The 26,250-nt window shown below is 41.8% G+C and overlaps 1 protein-coding gene across 1 annotated transcript; it reads right to left on the bottom strand.

Annotated features, from left to right (window-relative positions):
• Positions 1-1,413: 1,413 nt before the first annotated feature.
• Positions 1,414-26,250, bottom strand: DAB2 (DAB adaptor protein 2). The gene is made up of 14 exons (XM_062599394.1): positions 26,107-26,250; positions 13,532-13,701; positions 12,242-12,381; positions 11,406-11,504; positions 10,964-11,095; positions 9,741-9,863; positions 9,189-9,236; positions 8,959-9,021; positions 7,253-7,888; positions 6,200-6,353; positions 5,119-5,646; positions 4,550-4,641; positions 3,701-3,768; positions 1,414-2,945 (listed from the first exon to the last, which is right to left on the bottom strand). The coding sequence occupies exons 2-13, from the start codon at positions 13,623-13,625 to the stop codon at positions 3,706-3,708; spliced, it is 2,172 nt and encodes a 723-aa protein (XP_062455378.1). The 5' UTR covers positions 13,626-13,701; positions 26,107-26,250; the 3' UTR covers positions 1,414-2,945; positions 3,701-3,705.

Here is a 26,250-nt window from a genome sequence, read left to right as displayed (position 1 = left end):
ACTTATGGTGCATTTGTTCCCTACAAGAACAAATTCAGCTTCTAACTTTTCTTTAAAGTCAAAGCAAAAGCAGCGTTTTTGCTATTTGAAAGAGCTTAAACTCTTCTAGCTTTCACTGTCACCAAGATCTAAACCACAGGATAGCTTTTAGAAGGCATTCTTCTTTAGCAGCTTGCTATAATCCAGACTTAAGGCATCACGTGTTTGAAACAGTCACAAGACAGAAGTAACTCATGAATAAGCTGCTGTTTAACAGTTGAAGTATCTAGACTCAAGCTTAAAATGATCATGTAGCAAAAAAAAAAAAAAAAAAAAAAAAAAAAATTCACAATGCTATGAGCAGATCAAAGACTTAGTTTTGTTCCTACTCTCACCTTTTTAAGTGGAGGAGGGCAGGCAGTGTTTCTTCTCTAACAAATCTTTAACTTGTGATAGCTTCATTTAGAGGAATGTAAAACCGATGCAGATGCAATGCTAATCTAAGGAATGCAGTTGCACTAAACTCCTGTGTTGAACAAGAGACCAGGACAATTATACCGACCCTTGCAATACTGTAGTGCTTCTTAATAGTTGTACATAGCATCACTTGAAGCTGTTAACGGCATTTGTGATTCTTTAAGAGAGGGGAGTCGAAGTGAATGGGCAATCAAACTAAGCTGGCAGACTGGCAAGCATCTTTGGGTCTTTCTGACCCAACTCAGTTCTGCAATAGTTTAAGCTAGGTTGTCAGGACAATCACTACCAAGTTACAATGTTGCTGTTAATTTTATCTTGGCTAGCCAAAAGCATTTAGGTGCTTAGCTCAAATGCTTCTGTATTCCAGTCTTATAACTGTCAGCCTGACAATGTCAGTCTCCAGTACTAGAGCCTAGTCTAAAACATTGTTTTTAATGGCTAATAATTAATCCATCTTCATTAAAAAAAAGAAATTTGTTCTGAATGAGCTAGATATTCTTCCCCCACCTTAATTTAGTTCCACCTGCATCAGTTGTCTATTCCAAGTGCTTGTAAGAGGTAAGTTAGTTACATCAAATGGGAAGGAATGAAATTTTTGAAGACGTGCCCCACTTCTACACCCTTGCAGAATGGGGTAAGAAAGCATCTTTAGGCTCAGAAGTATTGACAAACTCAAGCTGTCCATTGGCTAATGAGATGAATTACTGTAGAGTGAGTCAACCTAGGAGATCACTCAGAGATGAGATTTTCTATTTTACTGTGGGGCAGCAAGTACTTAACAGGTCTGACCCAAGGAGTTACAGCAGCACTTAAGACCATGCTGTAAGATAGCCAGAGTAAGAACAGCAAGACAGAAACTATTCTAAGCAGGGTCTGAATGCCTAGCGTCAGCTAGGCCACAAGACTGTGTTTTGCAGGACAGAATCAACAGCCACGCTTACATTCATTTGCTATGAAGAGTTGCTTCTTTTTAATGTCATTAAGTAACATTGCTTGAGATACTACAGTTTATAACAGTGTAACATCTGTAAGTTTCTGCATTTCCAGTTTGGGACAAATAATTCATAGCTTTTTTTGCATTACAGAAAGTGCAAAAGAGATTTATATACAAGACAAATTGCATGACTGGGACTAGAATTGGGTACTAAGGCGGTCTTCAAGTTGATTTTTATAACTCTCCAGTTCAGCAACTGTTTAGGCATTTAACAATACTATTTCAAGTTTATACTTAATATGAACAGAAAGACTCCCACATCAGCCATCAGCACTGGCCAAGAAAATAGCTGTTACAGTCAGTTATAAACCAACCAATTTAAAGGTCTGTTAGTAAAGAGGTTCACAAGAAAAGACACTGCTTTCAAAGGGATGGAGAACTACCTCACATTAATGGCATAGAGGTGGTTTATCTATTCACAAAGAATCCAGGCATAGAGTGAAGCCATGATTGTCTTTGTTTTCTAAAATACTGGTAACAAGCCACACTACATTGTGTGACAACTCAAACTGAGGCATATCAGGGACATTCACTGAAATGTAAGCAAGAAGCCTATCTGCTTGTTCCATTTGTCTGCCAAGCTACCTTAAGGCACAGAGAAAACAAATCAACCAATAAGTATCTGAGTAGATTTCCCTCCTTAAAGAAAAAAAAAAAAAAAAAAAAAAGAAAAAAAAGAAAAAAAGAAAAGCCGTATTAGCACCAAGACAGTTTTTAGTGTCCATGACTACCTGGATGCTCTGCAAGATGTGCATCAGATCATCTGACTCCACAGCATAGACCTCCAGCACTATGGGACCCTAGGAGTACTGTTACGGACCAAGTTTGTTCACAGTTCCACAGCCCCATGGTTTAGTCATTTTATTACACACTTGTAGCAGAGTGCTATTTTTACCACTTGGTGAATAGGTGAGAATTGGATTTTTCCCTACCACATAATTTACCTCCTTGTGGCTCAGAGACCAAGTCATACGTCCAGTCACCAATTAGAAGTGAGTAGTGTCCACCTAACTTTACAACTGGCTGCTGTTGTGGTAACATGCAACTGACCCAGTTGTTGAGGATGTGGAATTTTAGTTACTAATTCAATTCCCTCATGTGAAGGCAGCATTTCTTTCCCAGGTACATTCAGTTCCTATATTATAGGACAGTAAGTGCTACAGAAACAGGAATTGAGGTGACCATGTTTACAAAACTACTGTATGACTTAGTGTTGCTAAGCTCTTCCATTGAAGACTACTGAGACTAAAGTAAAATTACCATCAACCAATTTGAACTGGGATGTCCAGCATGAGTCCAACTTCCCACTTGCTTTGCCCTGAATCATCTTCACAGCATGTTCATACAGGGTTCATGTTTCAATCCACCTGGATGTGGATTTTAGATTACAGACATTGTTGAATGGCAGCAAGAGTGGCAGACAGCAAAATGAAACAAGTAGAAAAGTCACATTGAGAAGAGGTCCAGTTATTCCATTTGTCCTTTTCTGGTATGCCTAGTATGATGAAAAAGACTTATGTTAGGATGGTTAGAAGTAATAGTTTTATTGCTTAAACAAGCTTAGAGCTTTTAAGAGAAAAAAACTAAAGTGATGAAGACTACCACTTAGCTCCTGTTGGAAGCTAGTATTTCAGGGGAGAGGGAAAAAAAGAAAAAAGAGAGAGAGAGAGACTTAGAAATATGGAATAGGAATAAAATTGCTAGTTTGGCAGTTCATATTCTCTCGTCATCAGTTAAAAAAAATATACACACCTCTCTCAGACTTGCATTAGTCTCTAGTGACAAAGGCTCTCATAACTACACTTATATTTTTACTCTCGCTTGGGATATAAACCCTGAATATTTAGGAGATAACTATATGCTGTATGTGTGCTAACAGCATGTTTGAATAGATACCTGAAGGAATTTAGTCAGTTCCTTTTGAGTTGTGCAGCACATTTATTCAGTAGCTTTCCTCAGTGAAAGAAAATCTAAACCTCTTAGTGCTTTGAAATCTAAGTCCATAGAAGAACTTAAGATCCTTATTTCCAAGAAAGAGATGTTGATTAGTTTTAATCCAGAAAGAAGCTCTGTACAAGTCTGAGTAGATGTATTCTAGAAAAGTGTTTTTAGGAACTGGGTAAGTGCTTGCAGTACTTCAAAGGGGCATTCAAGTTAAGCTAGTGTAGTTGTCTAGACAGCTCTTTGCCAAAAGTTTTCTGAATCAAGTTCAAAGGATGAGGTAGGTTGTTGTATTAGTGGAAGACTTACCTGATCTATGCAAATGGGTTGCCAAAAGGATCACCAAATAGACCAGAAGGTGGTTTTTGAGATTCCTTCTAAGAGAAAGACCATAGCCTGTTAGTACATTTTCAGATTTCACCAGGTTTATTCTACATGGTTGTATTAGTGTTTTGAACAGGAACTAGCTTTCTGGAAAGGAGGCACTCTAGAGTAGCATCTATGTAAGCACCAAATATAGTACTCTGAGAAAAGCAGTCCGAAGCCATGTTAGCAGTTATCTATTAGTCTGATGCAAGGTATCTGAGGTATCTGTTAGGAAGGCCATGTATACTTAATGAATACTCATTTGGAGTTGAGCCAGTATAGTCACTATGAGATCTGTTTTAGCCAAATACTAAATATCTTAAGTCAGCATTTTGGAATTGCTCCAGAGCGTCCATTCAAATGCTGTGCCCCAAACAGAGTTACGTGGTTAAGCCACTTCCTCCCCTGGAGGATGCCAAATGTAGGAGCCTTTCATTTGTTGAATGAAAGCTCTATGTAGATTGCACTTAAGTCTACTTTGTGGAGGCAAAAGGCATACCTTGAATGTGTTTACAATTATGTTATTTTATGGTCTGTTCTAGAAAAGGCTCACAACAGTCCTTCAGGAGTGGGCGAGTCCCCAGTAGGGCCTCCCAGCTTGGAAAACTGGTTACAAATCCAAGCCAAATGGAATCATGCTCTGTTAGCCTTCTTGCAAGTAATGCCCTGCTAGATTATATTAGCCTCAGATATGCACAGTATTTTGTTCTGTAGCCTCTAAAACCAAAAAGGTCTGGCCCTCAAACACAGACTTCCTTATCATGAGGAAAAGTATGCTTTTTTACTACTTACAGCAGAGGTGCAGAAAACGTCTGTTTTAGGTTGACTTTCAAACAGGCCATCAGCTGGCAGAGCACTCTGTCGGGGAACAGGCTTTGGAGGTTCTAGATAGAAGAGACATGCTGCTGCATTACTAAACACTTTCAGACAAGTACTCAGCTCTGTTTGTATAGCAACACTCAAGCTACTCTACTAGACATTGCTTTGAGTAGTCCAGTAATTTTATGTCCTATTTTCACTTCAGTGCGTTTATGCTAGACTTCCAACACTGTGCAGATCTAGTTAGTTTGCATAGTCTAGTCAAGTAGTTTAGGCACTAGGTGTCAGTGTTTGGCCATGGAGGTTAAGTTAAAAGTGGAACAACCCTTGAATACTCCATTTCAGGACCAAATGATTTATTGGTTATTATCAGATAAGACTAGTGATCAGCTATCCCACTCCCTGAGCAGTTATAGAAGCAGAAGAGATTTTACCAGTCATTTTGGCAGACAGCTTGCTAGCTTCCAAGTCATCATGATCTGTACTATCTTGAGGAATGCCTACTTTACTACTAAAATAGCTGCCGAAAGCTCCAGAAGCACCTGAAAGGCTTTGCTGCTCTCCTCTCCTTGCTGGTACTGCAGGTGGCTTTGTCAGCTGGAAGTCTTTGAACATTTCCTTGACATCCTTCATCTCTCTATCACCAAGTGGATCCAGAGCAATAAAGGCATCACTCTCTTTCTTGGATAGCTCCTTCTGAGGTGCAGTTCTAGGTGGTGGCTGAGGTGGACTAGTAGTTGTTGACATGGAAGGCAATACAGATGGTGTCTGAGCAGGCAGTGTTGAAGGTGGAAATACGCTACTCTGGAAAGGATTTACAGAATTGGATGGCTGTGCCCATGAAGTAGATGGAACTTGTGCTGGCTGTGCCCACAGACCAGGGGACTGAGAGGGCGCTGGACCAAAAGATGCTGGCTGGTTCCAGCTTGACACTGCTTGAGTACCAAAGGCAAGTGGTTGAGTAAATCCTGTTGGCTGAGCAGGCATCATAGATCCAGGAAAGACTGATGCAGCCTGAGTGAAGGCAGAGGTCTGTGCACTCCATGGTGATGAAGTTACTGGCAAGCCACCTGGGAGGGAGATTGTTACACAGCACTCAGCAACCTGAGAACTCTAAGCAGAAGTGCATTGATTCCACTGTGAGTACCAGCAAGACATGTTGTATGTACTCTTGGCAGAAAACCCGTTGCTTTACACTTAAAGTGAAGGCATTTGGCAGGGAGGAGGAGGAGGGAAGTCTACCTTTCACTGAGCTCCATTTTAGTCCTTAATGGACCTGAGGTTGATAGACAAGAATATATTTAGTCCTTACAGCATCTACTGTACAATTACTGCCAGGTAAGTCTGTAAGACCACAGCAGTGTTATCCTGGCCTCACCAGTTTTGCCTGGCACATTTGAATCTCGTGCAATTGAATCAGCAAGCGGTCCTTGAAGTTTAAGCCAGGAAAACCTCAGTTCCAGTTACGGGAGCAGAGTTTAGGGTTCTACTCAGAATTTACAGTCCAGGGTAGACAAAAGCTGCATGGGTTAAGTACTGTACATGAAGTAAAGAACTAGAACCACTATGTTGGTATTAACAGATATATTAGACTGGAGCAAGAGTTTCACTTTGTGAACTAACCTAGACCAGCCAGTGGAGGTGCTGTGGTAGGACTTGCTTTGAAGAGGTCCAGTGGGCTAGTTGGCACAGGTCCTGGCTGTGCCACTGAAGTCAAACCAAGGCTCTCTGTAGTTGGTGCAAACAAGTCTGAACTAAACAGGTCACTTGATGCAGTCTGGAAAGAGAAAAGCTGTTGTGAGAGAGCTTGGCCAGGCACTTTGCTAACAAGATCAAAACTTTAGTCTGGAGCTACACAAGCTTTTGTGATAGCTACTGCAGAGCAGCAAACTTCAGTGTATTCTGTTAGGGCTCAAGTATGCAAGTCTCAAGCCTCACCATTCAGTCTGAGCATATATTAATGCACACAGTATTAAGCAGGCATAACCTACCATCAACTTGTAGTTACTGTCAAACAGTAAGGCTTAAATTAGCCAAATCACTTGCTAGCATAATAACTATGGCTCCCATATGAACATTTCTGCTCAATCTGCAATATTTCCTGCAGAGATAAAGCTGTAATATTTGAAGTTGCGTCAGTGTGTATGGTACATACGAGTTGTGTCATGGCTAGTAAGAGTTTTGCACTGTTTAAGTACAGGGGAAATGCAACTGACCTGGAGCTACTTCTGCTGTCTAGACAGACAGACAAGTCAAGATTGCCTTCAGGATGCAGATGCTGTCAAGCTACGTAGGTTTTAGTAAACTAGTACTAGCATTCCATTGTCATGGAACCACAGGTGGGCAGGCACACAGCTATCATAACAAGTTCTGGCATTAGATCAAGTATCCCTGTACATTGCAGCATACTTACCAGACCTTTACAGAAGTATGGCAGCATTAAGGGAAAAAAAGGTATATATATAAATTTAGCGATCACTGCTACTACAAAGCATTCTTAAGGGTTAGAAAATATCATGGCTGCAGAGAGGTTAGAGAAAGCATGGTGGGTGGAAGAGAAGTAGCTGTATTATGAAGCTGCTTAGCCAGTTACATAGCACGGAGAAAGGAAAGCTTCCTTCACCCAGCTTCTCTAAGAGCATGCATTTCACCATTAATTACTTGAACAATGTTCACCTTGACAGACCTCCTTCCTCTTCCTGGCTTGGTACTTTGTGGTGGTGGGCTAATTGTTATAGATTCATGCGACATGAGCTGGACATTGCTTTCAGAATCCAGCTTTACTCCATTCTGCAGAGATACTCCTTTGGAAGGCCCTTCCACAAACAGGTTTGATGGGGCTTTAAGGAAGCCATTCTGTTCTCTCTCTGGTACCCCATTTGTGGTTCTTGTTGCAGGTGGTTTACTTTGAAATGGCCACTGGCTTGTGAGTGCTTCTCGTTTGCCAGTTCTATTAGAAATCTGGTCAAACTGTTTACCAAAGTAGTCAATATCACCATTTAAAGCACCATTACCCACTGGTGTCAAGGTACTCAGACCTTCCTTCTTCTGATCAGCAGATTCTAGAGAATCAAATGAAGGCTGTGCAGATTGGTCTGGCTTTGTGAAAGGATCATCACTGAAAGGGTCTGGATTAGGTGTGGGAAAGAAGCTGAGATTGGCAGAAAAAGAAGTCTCAGGCAAGAAAGGTGGCTGTGGCTTTGTTTGTGGAAGAGAGGTTGTGATGCCATTCAAGAAGAGATCCTCTTTTGTAAAAGTCTGTTTGGTCTCAATTTCAGAGTTTAGATCCACTAACAGAATCTCTTTAGTTTCCTATTTGTTCAGAAAGAAAAATAAAGTTAGTTTTATATATGCCTTGCTTCATAGTACAAAAGTTCAAAGAAAAGTATCTGTAAATGAAGAGACATTGGTCTCTTAATACTTCACTCTGACAGCAAATACTGGATTAGTATGGAAGTCACAAAAAAGCTTCATTTTACAAGCCATACCAGACTGGCACTGCAAAACACCATCAACTCAACTCAGTTTCAGAAACTTGATGTTAAAACACAGCAATTTTAAGATTTAGTTTGATAAGAGATCCTTGTTTTATAGTCTAGAGACTGGAGAGTCATTAAGCACTAATTAAGCTTTTGCCTAATTAAGCAAAATGGGAGTCAAGCACTCCCATTTGAGTTCTAGTCCTTTGTTGTATCAACCTGAATTCATGATAAGACAAAGTTACTTCATAAGTTAGCACATTCTTGCCTTTAGAGCAAGACTAGAAAGCTATTCATGAATGGAAAAGTTAAACTGTCTCTCCACCAAGCATGTAGTAGACCAAGCATCAAGACTGAGTCACTTGGAGTGATACCTATTGCAACATTACTGATTGTGATACAGCTTTTACTGCCGGAGTAAGCCAGTAGGATTTTTGGTGTCACACTGAGCTGTCATAAATTCATGCTTTTATGGAATAAGGCCACATCTTGATCTAGGGCCACTATCAGGCTTGCCAGGAGTCTACTTTGAAGGACTTATGTAAGGATTTAATTGCCTTTAAAACAAGCTTCAACTTTAAGGGCCTTCAGCCGAGCTTTCTGTAATAAGCCTCACAGTAGAGGCATGTGCTGCTAGTACACATTTAAGACACCTGACTATCAATAGAGAATTGTCTCTCTGCCAATTAGTCTCAAGTAAACTGATGGATAAGTGAAGAGTGATATTAGCTACTCTAGTCAGTAGATACTATTATAGCTCTGAGATACAAATACACTGATTATAGCTAGGCAAATGTCTTGATGAGATCAAAAGTCAGGACTAACAAAATGAAACAGATCTTAGCATTAGGACCATCTTTTCTTTGGGGAAACTTTAAGACAGTTTATCTAGACTCTACTTACTGTGGGACTGCTCACATCAGGAGGCGTGGACATATCCCCAAACAAGTCCATCTGATCAACTCCCTTGAAACCAGAAATATTGAAAGGATTTGCATCTGCTCTTGCATGAGCAAGAATTAAGCATTAGGCAGGTCTACTGCCAACAAATAGTGCATTTCCCACCTAATGTGGGGATGGTGAATTAAGAACTCCTTAATGATATCAACATAAAGCTCTACAATTTCACCTACCAGTTTCAGTTTGTCAGCTTGATCAGCAGGTAGTGCTTCATTACCATTCTGGAATAGGAGGACAGTGTCAGTGATGAGAGGAACACCAAAACTTGCCTTAAGCAAAGAACTTTCAGGCTTACAGGAACAAGTGATACAGAAAGCAAATATGGGAGATCACTGCTCTATTAATTCTACAGATCCCTTTTACTTCTATTTCCAGTGGAGTTGGGCATTTAATATTGCCTCTATACAATAGCAGCATAGAGAAATCAAAACTAGCTGTATCACAGCATCATACATTTTCAAGTGAAGCTAAGCTGAAGTTCAACTTACCTCAGTCTTACTGACTTCTTCACTCTGGAGAGGAAAAGAGGATTTTAGCATCTACGTCAAGCAGAATATTGTGAGCCTTTTGCTTTAGATAGCTTACCATATACACAGGGTCTTCAAACTGTTGATATTAGAGCTACTAATCACTGGCCTCAAACAATCCCAGCTCTAGATATAGAAACTTCAAAGTCAAGTCTCACAAGAGCCCACAAGCCAAGTCAGAGCTGCAACAGGCTTTACTTTTATACAAGATATATTAGTTTGCAAAGTTTTACTTGCCTTTTTCTTGTCTTCCTCCTCCTTTTTCTTCATATTATATATTAGCTGGAAGAGGTCTTTAAGATCAACAACTAAAGGCTCAGCCTAGGTAGACAGAAAAAAGATTTTAGGCCATGTACTATTCTGCAACTTGCTTCAGTAGAAGTCCTATTAGCCAAGTTTGCCTAAGTGGTGCAACAGTAAGGTTGAGATACTAAGAAAGCCAAGAGTCTAAAGGGCCATATAGTGTCTGCACAGAAGAGACCATGCAGTGTCCATAGATAGTGAGGCACAACAGGCCTAGAACAGTTACCAGCTCCTCAGGAAGAGTTACTGTACCTTCTGTTAAGCCTAGCTGTTATTATTATTAACTGCCTTCCCCCCATCACCTCCCCCCCCCCCCCCAAAAAAAAAAAAAAAAAAAAAAAACACTAAAAGCATGCAGTGTAAGGCTTCATAGGATTAGAGTTTACTAGAGGCATATTTCCCCCAAAATGCAAAGGGTATCCACACTTTTTGGTGTGAATCTCACTAGAAAAGTTCCAGTTTGTCATCCCCCTAACATTGAACCTGGAGAAATATTTACAGTATTGCTTATGTTCAGCTTCCCCTTTTATAAAAAGAAGCTTTAAAATCCTGCATACAAGATTCCTATATTGGAGGAAGCCCATCACAATAGGATCAGTATCCCTCTCAAAGAAATAACTCTAGGAGGATGAGACATGTCATCCATTGGTCCTAAAAGCACTACTGCAGTGGAGTTAGCATTGATTTTCATTGTTGCCAGAGAAAAAGCATCATGAAACCTACGTTAGCAGAGTTACCACCAGTGCTCCCTCCTATAAATGTTGAATGAATGTGTTGATGTTTGACTTGGGAATTAGCATTCTCATTGACTACACCAGGCCACAGGAAGCCATGACAGTAGTTCCACTAATGACTTCTATGGTAGATGGACAAGTTCAGCAAGATTAATCAGAAAAAGCAAGGCCACCTAAGTGTTTTTATTCCGGACTACAAAGATTAAGCTGAACAAGGTGAAAGCCACTGCTGTACAGTCAATGCCTGTTGTCCTTCTCTAGAGAAAGGACTGATCTATCTGTGCTGATACTCTATGTCTTGTAGGGCTACCATTAAAATTCTAGACACTTATCAGATGTTAAGCGTTTGTGCTACAGCAAATGAGAAGGGCCTTAGGTTCATACCTGTTGTGCTGTTTTTATGGCAAAAAACTGGTGTTGGCCTTCTCCTCCACAAATATAGCCAAAGGCACGATTGTCTGTTACATCTCGAGCAATAAAGGAGATCTTGTTCACTGGATGCTCGTGCTCTATGACCTACAATCAGGAAAAAAAAAAAAAAAATCCGCCTGAACTGCAGAAAACACTAACTGCCCTTCTCTATAGTAGAGATAAAAAAGATTATCGAATGCTTCCAGTTTAAGACTAAATTTTCAGTTTTTGACAAACCACAATATGATGTTGGAGTCTCCTGCCAGAAAGACAGTCACATTACAGCCTATTCCACTTGCAGAGTCTTATAGAGGGCTGGCCTCCATGATGCCATTAGGCAGTCTAGTTCAGATTGGTCTAACTCTGAAGTTTCTCACTTTGTAAGGCACATTAAGATAATGGAGTCATTTCTTACCCCAGTTTTCTCATCTATTATCTTGATACCAGACAGAGAGATGTTCACCCAGATCTTCTGTTTGTGTTGACCTTGGGAACGGGCTGCCACTGCCATTCCCTGAGGAGAACCAACATTGAAGTACTGATGAGAGTTCTATTAGATTTTGTGCTTTAGCTTGCTTCCTTAGCATTTCTCATGAACTCATACTGTGTATTAGTGCTATTCCAGTACCCCTGCATGACTGCCATTAGAATAACGTTACTCTTGCAACAGGCCTGACTGGGTTAGAAGAACCAGATTTTCATTTTCCTTTGTTAACGTTTAAGAGCTTTAAAAGTTCCCTATCTCAGTTCACAAAACTGCTGCAGTAGCAGCATCCTTACCTGGTCAGTGCAGCTTCCTGACCTGATTGAAGCTTTGCGAGAATCTTGCTTTCCAAAAGTATAATTTTCATTGCTGTGATTTACGATTTATCACCAAGTGTCACCATTGCCACAGTATATCAGCTTGTGCTTTGTGTTCTTCTATGAAATTGCAGAGATTTCTCCATTCCCCCATGTAAAAATCCAAGTGTGATCAAGTCCACACTTTGACATCCAGTATGAAGGATAACAAGAGATCTGTCATTATGGAGCATTTCCAAGATAGTAAATAAAGCTCATCATGCCTCTCTAAGGCCACTGTCCTTTGAGCAAGGGGTTACAGATTTGGAAACAGCTTCTTTTTAGGGTAGTGCTGTTATTTCCTGCTGTTACCGTTAAACCATATTTGCAGTTTTGGCAAAGTGACCATTTGATCTGATTTCTGGAGGCTGAACAGAACGTGTTCCCTGCATTACCAGCTCAAGCCTTTACCTTTAGTTTCATCATTGAATCCTGACTCATTTTGTCTCCTCTTGCTTCTGGGACATCATCAATGCCAATTAGTTTAGCTTTGTATCTTACACCATCACCTTTGAATCTAGCCAAGAGAGATTCATCTGTCTTTTCTGACCCTGGAGATAGAGAAAAATTTAAAAAGAAGTTTATGTTGTGGCTTTGAGAAGTGTTTTTTGTTTTTATAAAAAGAAAAAAAAAACTCAAACCACCAGCTATTAGTATGTATTTAAAACTGTATCTCGACCATAACTTACCCTAATCTTAGAGCTTCCAACAGTGCGTACGCACTGAGGTAATTTTTTTTAATCCTTTAAAGTCACAATGCTCTTACAGAATTCAGCCTCTGTTCAGAGTGGAGTCCAGTGCTTAATATTTGGGGACTTTAGGACAAGCATTTGTCACATGATGGGCAGAAGACTTGTTTTTATAGAGAACAGTCAAGTAGGTATGATCACTAGGTAACAACACTAATCAAAAGTAGTACTTCTTATGCCTGTACTGAATGTTGAATAAATCTTTCAGATGTCAGTCTCTAGTTGGTCACATCTACTGATCATCTAGTTGCTCTAGTTTGGTCACATCTCTTCTTAGCCTGTATCAATTTAGCTAATCCCTATGCTAAAATTTTCCATCAAGTTGTAAGCTCTACAAGTTCAGCATCTCCATCTCAATCACTCAGGATTTTAGCTTTATTTGCAATTCCCATGTTCTTTCTACCTTTCAGAATTGCTTCATTTTCATCTCTGTATACTCACTGCATTCAGACGGCATACCTACATTTTCTGTACTGAGATGTTTACATGACCTAAGCTATCTGAAATCTACCATCTGATCTTCAGTCTCATCAACTGAGTTCTCTAGCTTCTCTGAACATACATTCAAATTTATGTGCAGCATGGCCCACCTCACTCCCTCTTGGGGAGAAAGGGCAAGAGTCTCTGAACATAGGTTCAGACCAATAACTACCTGGATGGTCTTGGGAGAGGAGGAGCCTTATCAGAAACCTTTCATTTTCTCCATCTCAATGGCTTGTTAATGACTCATTCACTGAGCAGGACTACTACCACAAGAATCTTGAGAACTAAAACCTAGGAAAAGCTTTCAAGGTTAAAGCCTGTCTTCCAGTTAGATTTTACTAGCTTGTTTACTCATTCCTTCAGTCAGCTTGAAACCTCAGGGTTATTTTCACTATATAATGAGACAGTTTTAGGCAAGTGCAGGAAGAATAATTCTTCTAGTAAAGATCTCCTTAAACAGGTTCCTTACCTTTCTTCTTTTCCTTCTTTGAGGGTTGTGCTTTTAGTGGAGCCTGCTGCTCAGGCTGGCTGCTAATAGCAGTAGTTTCAGCTTCAGTAGACATGGTGAAATGGTGGTCAGCTATGCTTGCTGTGGTTTAAATCCAAATAGCAATCAGTAGGCAGGCATAATATTTTAACCTTAAAAAAAAAGTTGTTAGACCTGTTAGTCCATTTTTGCTGAGTAATGAAGCCTACTGAAGCCTGAAAGTTTTAGCAGTAGATCATATAGAAAGAGTGAATCAATGATCATTCTTCTCATGCTACAAAGACCATGATGTTATGGCCACTAGGTGATGAACCCTCACTCAGTAATACTTTATCAGTAGATCACTGACCTACATCTACAGGCTGTACTTGCATTATTGTGTTCAAATCTGTCAAGCTTTTATTTTTAACCCTTTAAAGTATTTATGGCCCCTCAGGAATTTTGCTATATTCTCCTTCAGCATTGCCAGCAGTGACTCAGTATGATGAAGAATGCAAGAAACATTTGCTAGGATCCATTCTAAAACACTCATGAAGATGATACCAGAATACTGTAAAGAAACCATTAAGTCTTATTCATGCTTCTGTAAATAATGGAAAGTAAGAACTCTAAATATGTAAAAGCAGAGAAATACCTTAGGCTGCAAGCCAGAAATCTATTCCAGGAAAGAAATTCAACTGTTTTGAACAAGTGATCCAAAATAATCTTAAAAGTCTTTCAATTTCCCTCTCTTCCCCCCCAAAAAAGAAAATCCCAAACACACCTCACTAAGTTAAAAGGCATAGTGGACTACTATGACTCCTCTTCACTGCATTTATTTAGAAATAGAGAGGAAGAAAAAGCAGAATTATGGCTGATTTAGTAGTTGTTTACCTACTCCCATCTGAAAGGTTACTTCTTTAGGAAAATGGATGCAGATGGACTGGACACAAATGGAGCTAAAACATGTTCTCCAAGGTGTTCTGTCCAGCTTCATTCTGGAAAGCAGCAGCAACAACGACATCTTAAGCTCTGCCTGCAAGTGATCCTGCTTCGATGATGTAGATGAGGGAGTTACTTACTGTGACTATATACAACGAGATGAGTGCATCTCAGTTTTACTTTAAATACAAACAGATATCCTTGAAAGGGCCAAATATGCACAAGCAGGACCTCACCTCGACAACTGAAGCAGCAGAACTTCAGGTTGCCATCTTTAAACTCTATTCACTTGTATCTGCGGAATCCAGACCATTTATTTATTTGCTTGGAACCACACAGCACAGAACTGAGGTGAAAGACAGTGGCAGGGATACACAGAAGTGTCAGCTTCTCCACAGCTAGACAGGGAGTATTTGCAAGGATTCAACTATTCTCACATTAATACTTCCATCTGAGAAAACCTGAAAATCTTCTAGCCAGTTTGTTTACAGGACACACTCCTTCCTATTTTTTAAATCTTAGATCTAGCAAAGCTCATCTCTCCTGATAAATGACTGTTGTGGCCTAACAGGTCTTATACCTTTGAGGGGCTCAATAGCTTTAAGAATCAGTCTAGCAGGTAAGCCCCTTGCCCCAAAGGTATAAGAATGCTGGGATAGGCAAAAGCTGCTTTAATCCATGTTAATATTTTAAGTGACCGTTTAGTTAAGATGTAAGAAGTAGTCAAGACTAGCATATGATCCCCTCAGGCTTTGCTTTAAATTTTCACTTAAAAAAATCCCTGTAGCTTGAGTGAGCAGTAATCTAGTCTGCTTTGGACTACTGGAGCCTCAGCTACAACTAAAACTAGATTTATGCCTTAGGTCTAAGTTACAGCATGTTAGAGCACAAGGTTTTTGCCACACACAACTTCATTTTGGTTACTTGCATAGATGCATATAAATAACATGTAGACCACATAAGCCAAATTTATGTTTACAGTTCTCATTCTTGTTTGGAGGCTTCCTTTTGCAGTACTCAGTCTCTTAGTGCTACCTTATTCCCACAGTCCAAGTAAGGAAATGAGACCAGAACTTTTCTGTTAAACTCAGAATTTGGGTGTATCTGTAAAGAAAGCCAGCCAGCACTGTATGCAAGTGCTTTAGCTCAAAGACAGTTCTGCCTTCAGTTAATACTGGGATAGCCAAAAGCAAGATCTTTCCCACAGCAATTATGTCTTTAAACTGCTACGTAATATCTTTTGAATCTTCTCCATACAGATAAGTCTACCTTTATTAGTCCACTACTCACTCCACAGTTGTATGGTCCATTTTAATCACTAGGCTAAACGCATTATCTCTGAAGTCTTAAACTGCAGGTTTCCCCTTGATGTTACTATCCTGGGAGAATAGTCTATCAGTAGATATGCACCATATTTTGCTCACCCATTTATATTTCATTTTACTCCAGAAAGGTATTGTTAACAGACCATTGTTGGCCACCTTCCTTCTTTCCTATAGGCATAATTTTGTGAAGAGCGAGCACTCGTCAGTCCTTAAGAAAGTAACAACTTCATAGTTGAAGGCCTTTATGTAGAGGGCTTGAAATAATCTATTCTTTTCAGTCAGGCAACAGTTCATTCAAGTATTAGCGTGGAAGTTTCCACACATTTACCCTTGGAAAGTTGGTCTTAACACTTCAGGCAGACTCTGCTTTTGATGCTTAAGAATTCTGTAAACTCCCTACAAGGAAGGCTATTGCCAGTGACAAGACATCCTTGAAATACCAGTTTCTTACAAAGGACTGAAGCACATTCCACATAGTTGAGCTGAATAGCATTTGATCTCCCTCATTTGAGGCAAATGCACCAGAGTGTTGCCTACCCCAATAGTCAGATTTTAGTTCTGTGTAGTTGCAAAAGGGATTGAGAATCTTCATTATGGCTGTAATCTGTTATGAGATTTAAAAGCTAGACAATCTTCTCCCAACAGAAATGCTTTTTCCTCATCTGTCACAGCAGACAAAAATAACTGCCTTAATATTGATGAAAGCTTGTGTGAGAAGAGGTTAGAAACACTGAGAAGTCAGAGCCAAGAGAGATGATAAACTAAACATCTGCTCAGCAGTCCAATACTTTGTCCTTTTCACAGCTTGTGCTCCTTCTTTGTCCCTTGATACTGCAAGTACATGATTCAGCTTAAAGAGTTATTGCATGTAAATATTAACCTCAAATTAGAATCTGAGAGGCCAGGAGAGGATAAGAGTAGCTTTTACTGCCAAATCCAATATATCCTGTTGGGAATAAGTAGTAACCGGAAGCATAGCAACAACACTGTTGAACACACTTCCCCCAGCCCATTTTTCTTTTCCCCTTCCTTTGAAGGGTTAGTCATGTTCTTCTAACTAGAAGCTTGTATCAGGACTTGCAGAATGCATCCCAGGAAACATCTCTAGCCATTAAATTCAACAGAAGAATTGTCTTCAGGAGGTTGATAAACAAGCTCTCCACTCAAGTGAGCATATTTCAAGACTTCAATTTTGCACACAGGAGATAAGACTATGCAGGCTGACAGCAATACACAAAAATGCATAGCAAGAGTCAAAGCTAGAAGCCAGATATATTTACCAATAATGGACAATCCTGCCTAGCAGGATTCTACTTGTTAAAGAAAAATAGTGCATTCATGTGAGCCCCTGTATGACGGACCTATAGTCACAGCTATGCACAGAGATTTCATAGAATCATAGATTCAGTAAGGTTGGAAGGGACCTCCAGAGATCATCTAGTCCAACCTCCCTGCTCAGCAGGGTCACCAAAAGCATGGTAGACAGGGTTGCATCCAGGCAGGCCTTGAAGATCTCCAGAGAAGGAGACTCCACAGCCTCTCTGGGCAACCTGTGCCAGGGCTCCGTCACTCTCACAGGGAAGAAATTCCCCCTCACGGTCAGGCAGAACTTCCTGTGCTTCAGTTTCTGCCCATTGCCTCTTGTCCCGTCACACAGGACAATCAAAAAGAGTTTGTCCCTGTCCCCTGGACACCCTCCCTTCAGGTACTTGTACACATTGATAAGATCCCCCCTCAGCCTTCTCTTGCCCAGGCTGAAGAGGCCCAGCGCTCGCAGCCGTTCCTCATAGGGCAGGTGCTCCAGCCCTCTGATCATCTTTATAGCCCTATGCTGGACTCCCTCCAGTAGCTCCCTGGCTCCCCAGTACTGGGGAGCCCAGAACTGGACACAGTCCTCAAGGTGTGACCTCCCCAGGGCTGAGGAGAGGGGCAGGATCACCTCCCTTGCAGGATCACCTGCTGGCAACAGTCTTCCTAATGCGCCCCAGGAGACCATTGGCCTTCCTGGCCACAAGGGCACATTGCTGGCTCATGGTCCACTTGTCACCCACCAGCACTCCCAGGCCCTTCTCTGCAGAGCTGTTCTCCAGAAGGTCAGCCCCCAGCTTGTACTGGTGCCTGTGGTTATTTCTCCCTAGGTGCAGGACTCGGCTCTTGCCCTTGTTGAACCTCATGAGGTTCCTCTCTGCCCAGCTCTCCAGCCTGCCCAGGTCTCTCCGAATGGCAGCACAGCCCTCAGGTGTATCAGCCACTCCTCCCATTTGTTAGATATGGATGTATCACATTCTGCTTTGCTCTTGCTGTGCTGGTAGTGCCCTGAGTGGCACTATTAAAACACTTAAAATATGTTTTGTTCCATTACAAAAACAGCCATAACTCTACACCATCTAACAGTATACAAGAGCCTATGAATAAGTCTAATATATTAAACACAAGGTTACTATGATTTAGATAGCAAGTAACTAGAATTTCCTATCTAATGCAAACAGTACTATTAGTTTGCTTTCTCTGCTGAAAACAACCAGATTAGTCTGTTAGGATCTAGCCTAGCCAACAGGTAACACAGATGAAAGCTATTAGCCTAACCATACCCAGGTAGGGTTATATTCATTATGTATTGTTCACATTGAGAAGTAACAAGTATCTGCTTGAAGAGAGTTCATAGACAGCTTGGGTACTATTTCTCTACAGTTATGCCATGTCTGGAATGCAAGAATGGCATCACTTGCCAGAAGATTAACAAAATACAGGCTCCTGTGCTGCCAAGTCTAACTCAAGTGCCTTACATTTAGTCTTGTAAGAGAGCAAGGGACATTAGCCTAGCTTGTCTGACAGGGGAAGCTATCAATCATCCCCTCAGAATAAGGTCTAGACTTGCAACATACCCACTATTCAGTTTCTTCTGCAGTTCTTTGCAAGGAGGGAGGCCAAGGTCAGTGGTTTTAGTCTAAAAATCAAAAATCTGTTCAGCTGCTTAGTTTTGACCATAGGTACTTGATTTTTTCTTTTAAGAACAAATTTATTTGCTTGGCTAGGCCCCAACACCAACAGGACAACTGTCTGGCCTAACCTAGAGTATTTATAGATTAATAAGACTTGACTTAGGTACCTGCTCAGATATTCCTTTCCTTCCCCTATCCATTATATTTCCTGCTTCTTTCATGCAGCATGCTTTAAGCCCTGTTCAATGTTGTGTCATCTCACTTAGAGGAGAACAGATCAATACTTTACAGAGGTGTTAAGACAGCCCTGTGTCAAGGGCTCTTTTACCAACAGTTCCCTTGTAGAATAAGCTACAGCTACAGCTGTACTTACTGCAGAATTGGACAAGCTGTATGTGATCAAGGCTGTTGAATATTGCCTTCCCTCTTTCTTATTACTGATAGTTCATCTGCTTAGTGGGACAGAAGTGTGGTAATAGATGTCTCAGGGAATACCTTCCTCATGCTGCTCCCTTCCCTCCAGCTCTTACTGCAAGGTAGATAAGATTTTTAATAAGCTAATGAGGCATGTCAGCTACACACATTAGCAAGCACCACTGTTGGTGCAGGATCTTGCCTGTGAACCTCTACCCAGACATCTTAACAACTGGCAGATACACTGAAATGATATTTCAACAGCTGAACAGAATAGTCTGTTCTCATGGTATCAGTGCATTAGCCTCCTGTACTGTATAGTTTTAAGCAAGAACCTAAAAACTTAAAATTCCGAGAACCATCTTCTCCATACTTGGATCACTAGAATTACAGTGAAGAAAATACTAAGTTAGCAGCCGGAACTGAGCAACCACTTCAGTTCAAGTGATGCAATCAGACTGGTACTTTTTGCCATAGTACCATATCTGAGAACATCACTACTGATCAGATAGTTGGTGACTTCTTAATCCAGCTACCATAGTAGTAGGCTCTATTGGGTTTCTTTTCCAATTGCTACAGGACCAGTGTACTAGTATACCTAGAATAGATGTAGAAGTATCAGTGGGACTCATGACCAGATACTGAGACATATTTGATTAACAATTTGCTGTGGTATAACTTGGTAAGGACTGTACTTTTCTTGCTTCTTTTAGAGTGTTCTTCATAAGCTATTGCCCTCTGGCCCACAGAAAACTTCATCTCAAGATGGAGAGAACTAGCACTGTCATAATCCTTTAGACAGGCTTGCTGGGTCTCTGGACATCCTTGGGCATTGAAGTTTAGACAAAAAGTCTTCAGCTGAGATAGCTGAAGACTTGTTCTGGGAACCCTGCAATATCTTGCCACAGTTCATACTGTAATCTTCCCAACCCCCATGCTCAGCATTTAGTGTCCTAACCTATTAGTCCATTCCACAGATTAACAAACCCCTCACTCTTAATATCAGCAATGCCATTAAGTTAACTAGACTCTTCTTTTGGAAAGATTGAACTCTTTTCTTACAGATCTATTTTGTTGATAATTATTGCTTATTCTTACATCATACACTTACACGAGGTCCACTAGCCTTCTTCTGCAGTTCCTACAAGAAAGCTTCCACAACAAGTTTCCTCATATCAATCTTCTAGAGAAAGTGCATGCTTTTCAATATGTGAGCAGCACTCCTTTATGCTACTAATCTCAGTTTCCAGTGCTGAAGCCCTGCAAGTCAGACTACCGAGACAGGATTCAGTTGTCTATTCAAACTATTACTCAGGAAAGCATCACCTGTCTACTCACAAGGAGGGGAATCTCAGCCTAGGTGCCTCTAGTGCTTACCACTCAGTTTTTCTATCAATACTATTTGTCAAGACTCACTGGACATACCAAGCAACCCAGAAGCAAAAGTTTTTGACCAATGCAGCAATGAACACCACAATTCCAACTGTACTCCTAGCTTTCCTGCCTAGGAGGACTGTTTCTGATCTTCTTACTAATTAGCACGGCCAAGGACTCTTGCCAATAGCTGTGCTCTTCATCTCCGTCTTCAGGGCAGAAGCTTGACACATTGAAGCTGTTATCATAGGTTATTTCAGCTGCATGTTGTTAACTGTCCAGTGCTGGCAGAGTTATCCCTCTTTGCAGTTTGGGTGTGTGCAAGCTGAACTGGGAGAGATTGCACATGCTCTGCATAGTTTATGTTGAATTATAAGTGTTCTCTCTACCTGTTCACAAGTGTATCTGCATGAGAAACAGGAATTACTTGTATTTTTCAGTTCATGCAGCTTAAGATCAGTCATCACCATAGGGTCAACTACTGCAATCTTTTTATCCAGAAAGTGCTTACCCAGCCTGATGATCCCACGAACTGCCAGAAACCTGTCCTTAAGCGTTAATTTCAGTGATATTTCAAATAAAACCTCCCCCCGGCTACTGCTAACCTTTGGTTACGTGAGCTGTTGTAGCAGTCATTGGACACAAGAGTGATGACTGACTCATGCAGCAAGTGTGAGTTGTGTTCCTGGCACACTATTGAAAGACAGATGAGTCTGTGCCTTATAAAGGTAAATTCCACAGAAGATTCAGTGCTCAGTTTAGTAGTATGAGTCCTCAGTTCATTAGTATGAAGCACACTGCTTGTTACAAGGGTTACTCTTACCTTCAAGAGATTAGTCATTACAAGCCTCACTTGTGTATGCAACAAAAGAGGCAATGGATAACTAAGCAAGAGGTGTGCTGCCATTCAGAGAGACCTATGCTCAGGCTATGAGAGCTGGGCCTGTTCAGCCTGGGGAAGAGAAGACCGAGGGGGGATCTTTTCAGTTGTCCTGTGTGACGGGACAAGAGGCAATGGGCAGAAATTGAAGCACAGGAAGTTCTGCCTGACCGTGAGGGGGAATTTCTTCCCTGTGAGAGTGACGGAGCCCTGGCACAGGTTGCCCAGAGAGGTTGTGGAGTCTCCTTCTCTGGAGATCTTCAAGGCCTGCCTGGATGCAGCCCTGTCTAACATGCTTTAGGTGACCCTGCTGAGCAGGCAGGTTGGACTAGATGATCTCCAGAGGTCCCTTCCAACCTTACTGATTCTATGGAATCTATGCAGGATGTGCAGAAAGATCTACACTAGAGGTTAAAAAAACCTAAACATGCAATGTTCAAGACTACACAGCAGCTTGTTCAGTAGCTGTCTTACTGAACTGGTAGGCAGGTCTCTACTGCAAAATGACTATTTTGCAGTCAGTTTGCCTGTAGGTAGCTGTACATACACATGCCTTTCTGATTTACACTACAGGAAATTTACATTGCTCCTAAACCCAAATTCTGAAGTAATTCTCAAAAGGCTTCCCCTAACTTTCCAGTTCTTCAGATGAATGGAGATCTTCGTGTCAGATTATAAGATGTCTGATTGCCATCAGAAGGTGCAAGGACAAGACCAGATGTCAGCCTTCCATCCTGCTCTGGAGTTCACCTTTTCACAGGCCAGGCTGGATGTCTGCATATAGATCTAGCATTTAAAGTGCTAGAAAGTTACTTCCATAGCAGTGTTTGTGCCCTCCTTTAAAGCACAAATATTCCTGTTTAGTAGGAGCACGAAAGTTACTCTGCAAGCTAGATGTGCAACATTAATGCTATATCCTCAGTGTTCACTACTCATCCTGTTCCTCTCCAGGGAGGAAGCCTCATCTTTATGTGTTTAAGCTACAAGAGAGGAGTGTTATGGAATTTTCGCAGGAAGAGACTTGGCATTAAGAGTTCAGTATACTCTGCTAGAGGAGCAAGTTGCCAGTTGACAATGTCAAAGCCTCCTGAACACCAGGGTAAAGGTAAAGGTCTGGTATCCTGTCTCCCTGACCTAGTTGCTCTCTTAAAGAGATAATCCTCAAATATTTCACTTCCCCCCCCCCCCCATCTCAATGCTTAAGGATGCAACATGAACTAGCAGAGGCAGGAAATTCAGCTCCAGGGCCAACAAGTTGTCCTTAACTGCCCTCAGCGTTGGGAAAGCTTTGTGATTTAAGGTGACATACACCAGCTACAGTGCTTTATTATAAGTTTTTTTTTTAAAAAAATAAATAAAAAAAGTCTGCAGGACATTGCAACTGAGGAACTTAACCCTCAAGCCTGCCATAGCATATGCAAGGCACAACCCTTCAGTAAAGCTGAAACTGGAATGGTCTATGCCCCCATTGACCTAGGCTGACAAGAATTAGACAGGGGAAGATGCTTTGTTCAGCACTCAGCTGGCCAGCTTGTATGAACAAGCTAATCCAGTTTAAACTGGTACATCTTGTTTATTGACTAGGTCTGCCACTAGTAAGCTATACTTCATCTAGCTTCTTTATAACCCTTAGACCCTTGAACCCAGGTACAGCCTCAAAACCAGTTTCCTAGTCAGTTTGTTTTGCCCACTTACTGGTACTCAGATACCATATTCTACCCAATCCTTTAACAACTCCAAGTTGCATTCCTGTAGAGTCCATCAGCCATAAGGTAGAGAGTAGCAGCTTACTGCCAATTTGTGTTGCACAGTAGAAGCTTAAGATCTCTTAGCATTCCTCCCTGCATATACAGGAGTCTTGGTTCTCCTAATAATCCTTCTATCTCCTCATTATTTCTTTTGACAGAACCTAGAAAGTAAGTAGAATTGCTCTGTCAGTACTGTTCCCAGAACAAACTGACTTTATCTGGATACAGAATTTATCCTTTAGTTGTAAAAGGAAGTTTGTGCTTTTGAAGTGCTTACATGTTACTAGCTATGCTGAATACCATCCACAAGCATTCCCAAGAACCGGGTTAACCTAACAGGCCACCCAGCTGTCCCAGTAGTATGATATTCAGCAGATGAGAACAGCCTCAACAGAGAGGAGGGAAAAAAACCCTGAAATGACTATGGCATATGATGCACTATTTACTACACATCTCAGGCTGCAGCTTTAATTCTAAACATTCTGGTCAGACACTAGCCCATGATTACCCTCACCCTGGGGCTAAGTACATTTAATTGCTTTTCCCATAAAGATAAAGCCTTTTTTTGCCACCCTCTACAATTAATATCATATTCATCTATTTAGAATGCTTCTTACCATATCCAATCATGAAGTAAAAGCCTTACACAAGTACAATCGTAGCAGCCACTGGTTCATTGGTTCCAGTAATTGAGCTATCCAGGTACTTTAACAAGCAGTACTCTTCTCACTGAGGAAGTGGGATGTATATTCAGGATGTATAGCAATACTTAGAAACTTAGCAGAAGGCACATATTAGAGTGGATAACCATCTCTACCTTCCCAGAAGGAAACCAATGCCAGATTTTTGGCATCTGGCCCATCCTTCCAACTGCTGGTGCTGTGCACAACTGCTGGTGCTTGGCCAATAGCATCGTCTGAAGTAAAAGCACAAGAGAGGAGAGCATTATCATGACTCACAAGGCTAGCAGAGTAGCACTTGTCATTCTCCCAGTCTTACTATCTGGAGTGAGACTACACAGAAAGACACTGTTAGAGTTCCCCTATCAGAACTAACTCTTCTATTTAAGGCTCAGAGCACCTGTCAATTAGCTCCACTTGACTCTGAACCTTCCTACTCTCCAAGTCATGAGGCTTGCTAGTTAAGCTTCTACTTTGAGGTGTCACCTGAAGCTCATTTAACACTTGCATCATACTCATCACTTAGATCTCCACCCTCAGATGCAAACACTTGTAAGTTTCTGTTAATAGAAATTACTGCTTTAGACTGGACCAAATTCCCCAAGTGTCCTGAGAGCTTTAGAAGCTCAACTATGCATCAAGAGCCATTTGAGTTGAAGACAACTGCAGAAATTCTTTAAACAGACATGATGGAGGACACCTCCAGACAATTCCCTTCACAGCCAGGTGAGATGTGTTTTGAACTCTACTTTGACCCTCCAGTCAGCCACCTATTGCCTTGTATTCCTCCTGAAAAGGTCCTGTGATCACCTGATGGAAGCAGATCTGAAGACTTATCAGATACCACAGAATATTTTCAAGTTACTGATGCATGACAGGACTTCCCAGCCAGCTAGAATACATAACTTTGTAATTACCTTATTTCACTTGAATCTGTATCTGATTTTTGCCTGTCTACACAGGAGTTTCAATCCCTAAGCATACCTATGCTCATTTCTTGCTGTAATATGCAAGTCCTTAGGCTTACATGTGCTCAGAGCTGATCCATTTTGTGCAACATTGTTTTTCTTCCCTTGTAGAAATTACAGGAGAATTTTGAGTTAAAATACAGCCTTTTAAGACAAACCTCATCGAGAGAAAATGAAAAGGATTTCTTACCCCTTTCTCCCCCCTCCCAAAAAAGAAGTACTCAAGCTAATCCTTCCCTTCCTCCTCTCCCCCCAGAAGTATACTCAAGCTAATCCTACCTTACAGTAAGTTTTTATACTTCCCTATTAAGGCATGCTGAGATTACTTGAGCACTGAGGAGCAGAGATCTTAGACCCAACCTCTGGAGAAGCTCTGTTCGAGAAGTCCAGCTGTACTGACAACACCTGCATTTTTCCTCAGAGCAAAGGCACTGCCTTGGAACAACACCCAGCTGAAGTGTCATCATAAGATGAGCATTAGAGGCTTGAAATCTCACCAGCTGAGAAGCTCTTGAGCTTCTTTGACAAAAGAGAGGACTTGCTGCCATTAATCCTGGAACTCTTTAGCTGTACCTGTTTACTATGAACAAAAGTCATATCTTGAGATTCACCAGCAGGTAAAGGTGTCTCAGGCAGGGATGCTCTATCAAAAAACAACATGCTTCACTGCATCTTAACCGCTTCCTCTTCTTCTGGAGGAGAGGTTCTTTAATCTCAAATGTTTATGTAAAGTTTAGTGTTTATAAACATAATTTTCTTGTCTTAAACCCCTCCTCTTCACACACACGAAAACACGTTTATTTTGCTTTGGGCTCAAGCTTCCTCAGGGAGCTGGCGCTGTTAGAGTCCAGGGCAGGATGCAGGCAGCTTCCACCCCATCTTAGCCCGGACACGTTGCCTGCGCCGGCCCGGAGAGCACTACTGCTCTCTCCATCCCCTTCCGTCTCCCGCAGCCGGGACGCGGCGGAGCCCACGGCACAGCGGCCAGGGCAGCCGGGCTGCCAGTCAGCAGCGGGCTCCGAGCACCTCCTGCCCCCCCCCTCCCCGGCTCCGCACTGCCAACGCCGCAGATCTTACTGCTTAGGAAGAGCGAGGCGCAGCCTAAGCGGGGCCTTGGGCGCAGGGCTGCCGCGGGGAGCGCCAGGAGCCCCCGCCGCTGCGAGCCGGCCCCGCGGCCCGCGTCACGTCCCCGGGGAAAGGCGCCTCCCCGGCCCCCGGGCCGCCTTCGCCTTGCCCCGGTGACAGCCCGCCCCGGAGCCCCCGGGGGCTTTGCAAGATCCGAGCCCCGCTTGCAAAGCTACTTACGGGCTAGATCCGTGCCACTGCGTGCATGATCCGACGACTGCAGCCGGTAGCCTGGCTGGGAGCGAGGGCCCGGTTAAATATTCGGTTGTACTCTCGCCTGCAGATTAGTTAGCCACTCACAGCGAGAGATATGGTTTTAATCAG

The sequence above is a fragment of the Rhea pennata genome, chromosome Z (genome assembly GCF_028389875.1).
Source record: "Rhea pennata isolate bPtePen1 chromosome Z, bPtePen1.pri, whole genome shotgun sequence".
Lineage (NCBI taxonomy): Eukaryota > Metazoa > Chordata > Aves > Rheiformes > Rheidae > Rhea > Rhea pennata.
The sequence above is the reverse complement of the archived record's forward strand: the minus strand, read 5'-3'. Positions and strand labels throughout refer to the sequence as shown.

Bases quoted from the DNA above. Each gene is read 5' to 3' on its own strand.
- DAB2 (XM_062599394.1), bottom strand. From the start codon at position 13,625: ATGTCTACTGAAGCTGAAACTACTGCTATTAGCAGCCAGCCTGAGCAG. The intron at 12,382-13,531 runs GTAAGGAACCTG...CTCTATCTCCAG, and splicing joins AAAGAAGGAAAAGAAGAAAG to GGTCAGAAAAGACAGATGAA. The intron at 9,022-9,188 runs GTAGGTGAAATT...TCTGGTTTCAAG, and splicing joins AAGCTGACAAACTGAAACTG to GGAGTTGATCAGATGGACTT.